This window comes from Scophthalmus maximus, chromosome 4 (genome assembly GCF_022379125.1).
Source record: "Scophthalmus maximus strain ysfricsl-2021 chromosome 4, ASM2237912v1, whole genome shotgun sequence".
In the NCBI taxonomy this organism is placed as follows: domain Eukaryota; kingdom Metazoa; phylum Chordata; class Actinopteri; order Pleuronectiformes; family Scophthalmidae; genus Scophthalmus; species Scophthalmus maximus.
In genome coordinates, this window is record NC_061518.1 from 4,282,407 (window position 1) to 4,289,541 (window position 7,135).

The 7,135-nt window shown below is 45.2% G+C and overlaps 1 protein-coding gene across 1 annotated transcript; it reads right to left on the reverse strand.

Annotated features, from left to right (window-relative positions):
• Positions 1–2,630: 2,630 nt before the first annotated feature.
• Positions 2,631–3,927, reverse strand: fibinb (fin bud initiation factor b). Its single transcript, XM_035629308.2, has one exon. It carries the CDS (start codon positions 3,396–3,398, stop codon positions 2,769–2,771), a length of 630 nt encoding a protein of 209 aa, XP_035485201.1. The 5' UTR covers positions 3,399–3,927; the 3' UTR covers positions 2,631–2,768.
• Between the last annotated feature and the right edge of the window lie 3,208 nt (positions 3,928–7,135).

Sequence of the window (7,135 nt, forward strand, 5' to 3'; positions counted from 1 at the left end):
TTTTATTCAGTTATGATTATTAGTATAGTGACGTAACTATCAATGTCTGTGTTCGTGGCGTGTAATTACAGACAGTGGATCACAGATCACAATGGTCTGTGATCTGTGGTGGGCATTATCACGTATACACCGTCAGATAATGTAAAATGATCTAACGTCAGTGTTGAGGCAAAGTAAAACATTTGGTGTCTGACTTGTGGTCAGACTTTTTTAAAGGGTCAGTTCAACCCAAAATGAGTGTTCCTACTGACCACACGATTACTTATCAATGAATAGTTTGAATTTTGTTTTATGCCCAAGTTTTGAGATTTCCCTCTGAGAGGAAAAAAATGAACTTTAAAAAAAAGTTTCAGAAAATTGATCGTAAGTGAACCTCGCATTGGTTTGTTTGCATAGAAACTCTTTTTTTTCTCCATATTTTTTACCCTGTACTGTATACCGTTAACCGCATATTGTCTGTGGCTTGACCTGAGTAACTCTGACATTAGTTGTGTTTTATTTTATTATATTTACATCCTTTTTTATTTTTTTTATTATAAAAAATGCTGTGGGCACCACAAACAAAACTATGTTCACCTCTCTTGTACTGGCTTGGCAAAAAACTGCGAGGGGCCCATAGGGCAACGATGAGCTCGCGCGCCCTGTGCAGCATGTACGTGTATATACACTGGCGCCCCTGTGTTACAATCAAGCACAGACTATAAAGAAGACTATGCATGACAGCCTCAGTATATGACCAGAAACTTCCTCCTCCCACGGTGGAAAAGGGCCGTTTGTGGGAATGGGATAGAACCCAACTGTCTAGTTTGTCATGTGGCTTCAGAGACAGATATCACAGAATCTGTGACAATTACATTGAGAAGAAACCGCCTTTCTTCAAAGGTTAATGTGATGCTAACTTTGATTTCATGAACGCATATGGTTGCCTAAATGAGTGCAAGTCAGTGCTTAGTGAAATCCCCTTTGGGCAGATATCACAGCTTGCAAATGCATTTTGTGTCTTTCTATATTCTTGATTTAGTTGTTTTTTTAAATTTTCCGTTGCAGATATCTTCCAAGCTCTGCGATACATTTAGGCTCTGTTGCACACACAGTATGTTTAAGATCTCCGTGAAGTAATTCACAGTGGCTTTTTGGGTCTGTCTCGGATCGCCGTCCCGAGGCCAGTCTCTTCTCTTAACTGTGTGCAGGACATTTCAATCCAGAATTCGCTGACATTCAGTGGAATCTATTCTTCTCCCCCTCTATCTGTGCAATGTTTCCTGTGTCACGCGCCGCAGCTGGAATCCAAAGTAAAGCATTTTTCCATGCCCCCCCGTGTTAAACAGCTGGCAAAGTGGGAGTTACTAATGGTGTGCGTCCCGTCGGAACTGGGAGGTCAACATTTCTTGAGTTCCCAGTGGGACATTTCAACTGGAACCTCGGTTTTTCTAACTCAGAAAGTCTAAAAAACATCCAAAAACATTGGCAAAGTTTTGCAATGTCACAATTACAGATACATTGTCATGCATTTAAAAATAGCAGTAAATTAACATTTGAAGAGACGGTCATTTTTCAAAATTGTTCGGGATCTGTTTGTTTTGTTTTCCTTTATCGTGTCATTCAGGTGAACGTTACATTTTAATCTTTGGTTTTATGTCCCTGATATGAATTTTCACCTTTGCCTATGCCTCGTGGTCAAAAATGTTAAGAATAAAAAAAATATAATAGGGTTTGAATTCCAGTTTATTTCCAAAATGATCTCCTAAGAAGTTTCCCCGGAAAGAGACATTAAATTAGGTGCCACTTAATTCATTCCATTAACCTTCCTCTGCACGGAAAGTCAATAATTACACCAACTCAACAAAACAAAAAAACACGTTGCCTCAACTCGTTTATCCCCTCAACTAGTATAAAAACCACTCGTTTCTCTCCAGGGATCGTTCAATAACTTATCAGGAAATAACGGAGCCAGTTCAAATAAAAACAGGAGCGTGAGGACGAGACTTTTGGACAAGGAAGGCAGGGATGAGAGGATGAGAGGAGGAGAGGATGAGAGGAGGAGAGGATGAGAGGATGAGAGGAGGAGAGGAGGAGAGGATGAGAGGAGGAGAGGATGAGAGGAGGAGAGGAGGAGAAGATGAGAGGAGGAGAGGAGGAGAGGATGAGAGGAGGAGAGGATGAGAGGATGAGAGGAGGAGAGGAGGAGAGGATGAGAGGAGGAGAGGATGAGAGGATGAGAGGAGGAGAGGATGAGAGGATGAGAGGATGAGAGGAGGAGAGGAGGAGAGGATGACAGGAGGAGAGGATGAGAGGAGGAGAGGAGGAGAGGAGGAGAGGAGGAGAAGATGAGAGGAGGAGAGGAGGAGAGGATGAGAGGAGGAGAGGAGGAGAGGAGAGGAGGAGAAGATGAGAGGAGGAGAGGAGGAGAGGAGGAGAGGATGAGAGGAGGAGAGGAGGAGAAGATGAGAGGAGGAGAGGAGGAGAGGATGAGAGGAGGAGAGGATGAGAGGAGGAGAGGAGGAGAAGATGAGAGGAGGAGAGGAGGAGAAGATGAGAGGAGGAGAGGATGAGAGGAGAGGAGGAGAAGATGAGAGGAGGAGAGGAGGAGAGGAGGAGAGGATGAGAGGAGGAGAGGAGGAGAAGATGAGAGGAGGAGAGGAGGAGAGGATGAGAGGAGGAGAGGATGAGAGGAGGAGAGGAGGAGAAGATGAGAGGAGGAGAGGAGGAGAAGATGAGAGGAGGAGAGGATGAGAGGAGGAGAGGGACGGGGACGGGACTCTTCCCTCTCAGGACTTCATGTACTCGTTCTTCAGCCGGCTCAGCCTCGTGCCGTGGCTGCGCACGATCAGCGACAGCAGCTCGTGTTTGTCGCGCAGGCCCGCGGACACGTCCGCCGTCTCCCGCAGCGCGTCGCGCGCGTGCACCGCCATGCGCAGGAAGTCGTCGCCGAGCCGGTGCTCCTCGCGCAGCTCGCCCTCCTGGCTCTGCCGGAACTTCACCTCGAGCTCCAGCAGCGCGCGCTCGGAGCTGGCGAACGCCTCGGCGATCTGCGCCGTCTCGCGGCGCAGGTAGCGGCCGTAGCTGTCCTCGCCGTCCAGGTCGTACGAGACGCTGCGGCCGATGCCCTCGAGCACGCGCGCCGAGTCCTCGATCTGCCGCCGCACGAGCGTGAAGTCGTCGCGCACCACCGCGCTCTGGTCCTCGGCGAGCGCGCACTTGCGCTCGTCCGTCATCTTGAAGAGCACCTGGCAGTGCTCCGGGTCGTCGTTGTCCTCGTAGTCGCCGTCCGGCACGAAGTAGTGGTGGAAGGTGCCGTTGGACATCTCCGGCTGCAGCGGTCCGCGGTACGCGGCGCCGCACGGCCGCGGCCGCAGCCACAGCGCGCCGGCGCACAGGAGCCAGTGAAGGAGCGCCATGGTGCTCCGCGGAAAAAAAAACAAAAGCAGAAAAAAAGCACAAATAGACAAAACAAAAACGTGTATCAAGGTTGATATTTCAGCTCACGAGTCAAACGGATGGACTATTTAATTCCCAAACCCCCAAAACATGTCAAGGAGGATTTAAACGTCCGAAAGTGCGCAGTTTAGTTCGAGGCGCTTTGTTGTGCAGATTCCACGTCCCCCTTTGAGATATCCTCTTCTTGCTCCTCGAGGACGAAGTGTGTTCAGAAACGCGTGAACTGCCTCTTCCCTCAGTCGAGGCTGCCCGCTTCCATCGCGGTGAGCGGGCAAAACGCGGCGCGAAGGGAAGTTTGATGCGGCGTCCAGTCCCGACAGTCGTAGAGTCCCGACTTCTCCCGGTGCCTCGAACGCAACATCTGGACGTCTCAAGTGCCGCGCTCCGTTTTTTTCTTTTTCTTTTCTTTTTTTTTTTTTGGTCTAATAATACCTCAGTGCTCCACTCAAATTACAGCCCCTCCGTCAGTTTACAAGGCTGCGTTCAGTCTGCAGTGGACCAGGCCTCCGCCGGGGCCAAGCTGTTTAAAGCCGGGGGGGGGGCAAAGTTTGTGTCAGTGCAACAGAACCGTGACAAGTTTTGGCGCAGACGGTTCAAAACTTAATTGAGGAATAAAGTCTAAAGTCCTGTAATCATTGCATATTAAACTTTTCTATCCTCACAACATGTTGACTTATTGTGGCAGAAAATGTGGATTCTATTTCCTATGGGATTTTTTTGTTGTTGTTGCTGAGACATTAGTGCTTATTACATTATTTGGTTTAAATTATGGGGCATTAACCTGCTGCAGCATTAAAATGCTGCTTAGTGCGGCCGACAGATCATGACAGTGGATAATGTATAATAATGTTATTCTTGCAGGGGTCATTCTGCTGTTGATATTTAAAAAAAAAAATTTTTTATGACGATACATACTGGTGTAAATCATAATTGGAAAATCAGGACTTGGAAATGATTATTTTCCACAGTATTTGATTGGTATTTTACTTCCAGATATGAAGTTGTCTTTCACCACCCCCTTTAAAAAAGCCTATAGTACAAAAGTAGGCTGTATAATTTACCTATATTAATGTACAAATACCGTGTGGTGCCTCTCAAAACAGCCTTACAGTCATTGTTTCCACAAGACATTGGCGATTCTTGTTCCGTGTTGGCAGGATTGCATCGCATCCTTTCTGTAGATCTGTCGGCCGCACATTCATCCAGCAAATCTCTAACTCTACCGCATCCCAAAGGGGCCCATCATTTACTGTTCTATAAAAAAGGACGTATATACTTCTGGGTACGGAAAGGGAAGCCAATGTGGAAGTGCCTAAAACCTGTATTCTCTGGAAATACCAGCAGAGGGCGACTCCACTGGTTGTAAAAAGACGTCAGTTTCTATGAAAGTCAATGAGAAAATGACGCTGCTTCTAACTTGATTCATAACGTCAGTAAACATTTTCTGGAGGAGCTTATGGTTCAGTCACTAGTTTAAAGTTTTTCTTCAATATAGCATGATATTTGTTTTGACATGATTGACAGCTAGTGCCGGCCAATGGGTGCAGGTGGCAGGTGTCAGTGCAGTGGACATGCACTCAGTCAGGCCACCAAAGATGGCGCTGGTCGAAATGGTTGAGGATTCAAAACGTCAGTTCACAAACCAGCGGGATGAATGATAAATTGTGGCCATAAAAGGGTGGAACATGTTAGTAACGATATAGAAACAATGCATTCATCAAATATTGATGGTATTAAGAGGCCCAAAGTGAGCCAAGAAAACATTCCCTGCACTATAACACCACTACCACCAGCAGGCTGTTGACACCAGGCAGGCTAAATCCATGTTTTCATGCCCGTGATGCCAAATTCTGATCCTACCAGACCAGGCGACATTTTTCCAGTCTCACACTGTCCAGTTCTGGTGAGCGTGTGCCCACTGCAGCCTCAGATTTCAGTTCTTGGCTGACAGGAGTGGAATCCGACGTGGGCCTCTACTGTTGTCGCCCATTTGCCTCAAGGTTTGACATGTTGTGCATTCCGAGAAGCTTCCCCTCCTCGCCACAGTTGTAACGAGCGCTTATCTAGTTACCGTAGCTCGTCTGTCGGCTCCAGCCATTTTCCTCTGACTTCTCTCGTGAATGAATGTTTCCATCTACGGAACTGCTGCTCACATGTTTTTGCTTTTGCACCATTGTGTCACTGTTGAATGTAAAAGATCAGCAGTTTCTAAAATAACCCCAAACTTTTTTCCACTGGCCTTAAGTTTGATGTGAACATTAACTGAAGCTCCTGACTTGCATCTGCAGGATTTAATGTGTTGCACTGCGACTTCATGAGTGGATGATTGAAAATTAATTTCATGTGTGCTCAGTGAGTGTTTTCTCTTTAAAGCACTTTGAGATTGCTTTTAGCAATAAAAAGTACTCTATGAATAAAAATGTATTATTATTATAAAGTAGAACTACGCATGCGACTTTTGGTCACCTCTATCCTTGCTAACAGTTGAAACATATAGATTTAGAATTGCAAATAAAAGGCTTTCATAATTCTTGTTTTATTTTCAAATCTGCAGTTGATCAGTATTTTATTTCAAAGTATAACAAAGGGTAAAAATCATCGCCTCGTGGCCTTTGTAGCTGTTAGCACGAAGAATTCCTTAGGTGTTAGCACATCGCTCACCAGACCGACCACCTGTGTTTTGCCGCCTCCTGGCAGCGAATGACGAGCCAAGTTTATTTCAAGGAGAGAGTCCCGTCCTCATTTTTCCACTGCGTGAGGGATTATTCCCGGGCAGTGACCTACATGAATGAATCCTGAGCAGGAAAAAAGAACTGAAAGTGGTAAACGCACACGTCAATCATCAGATTTATTGATCGGATGAAATATCCAATAAAAATACAAAGACTGGAAGTGAGTGTCTATGTTACATAAGCCTTACATAAACCGAGGTCTGCAATGTGCATCAGTCGGATTCACAAGGCACAAAAATGCCCCGCTGCTCATCAATGTCGGTGTCCGGGGTCTGTAAAGGCTTTCTCAGAATGGCAATTTAGAATTTTGTGCATTCGCCTGCTCATTCGCGCGCCCTTCAGAAGGTCCCGTTTCCCGACTTGAGAAGGTGTTGTTCCGACTTCATTGTGTTCATGTGTTTTGAAGTCGAAAATTGGAAAAAAGAGAAACAAGGACGCTGTAAACAAAATGTGCTGTATTTATTGTCTAACACCTTGACTCCTCTTTCCAATATTTGCATAATAATGAAAAGAAAAAAGAAAAAGGGATCAGATGTGACGGGCATATGAATAATAATAGATCCTTTTTTTCTAACTGATTCAATGTCACTCGTAAGTGGGCAGAAACTAACCATTACAACTAAATACCATATTAGAAATAAAATTTCGGCAAAAAAATTGACATCAATTTGCAGCATCTATCAAAGGTTTCTTACCATCAACCAAACGCTGTCTTTCTCCTGCCATCTTTCTGCTGTAAATAAATGAGTTGCCACGCTCAAAGATTTTAAAGTATGGAACATTGAATCATTGTTTTCTTGAACAAGTTCTCTCCATTCACCCCCCTAAGTGGCTCAAATGTTCTTGATTTAATAGGAAGTCAAAACAAAATCAATTTATCAATTAAATTAATAATTCCCTGTGCAGTGCAATGCCAAGTCCAGTATCTGACACAATAACTAAAATGTTATCAGTTTTTCAGAGTT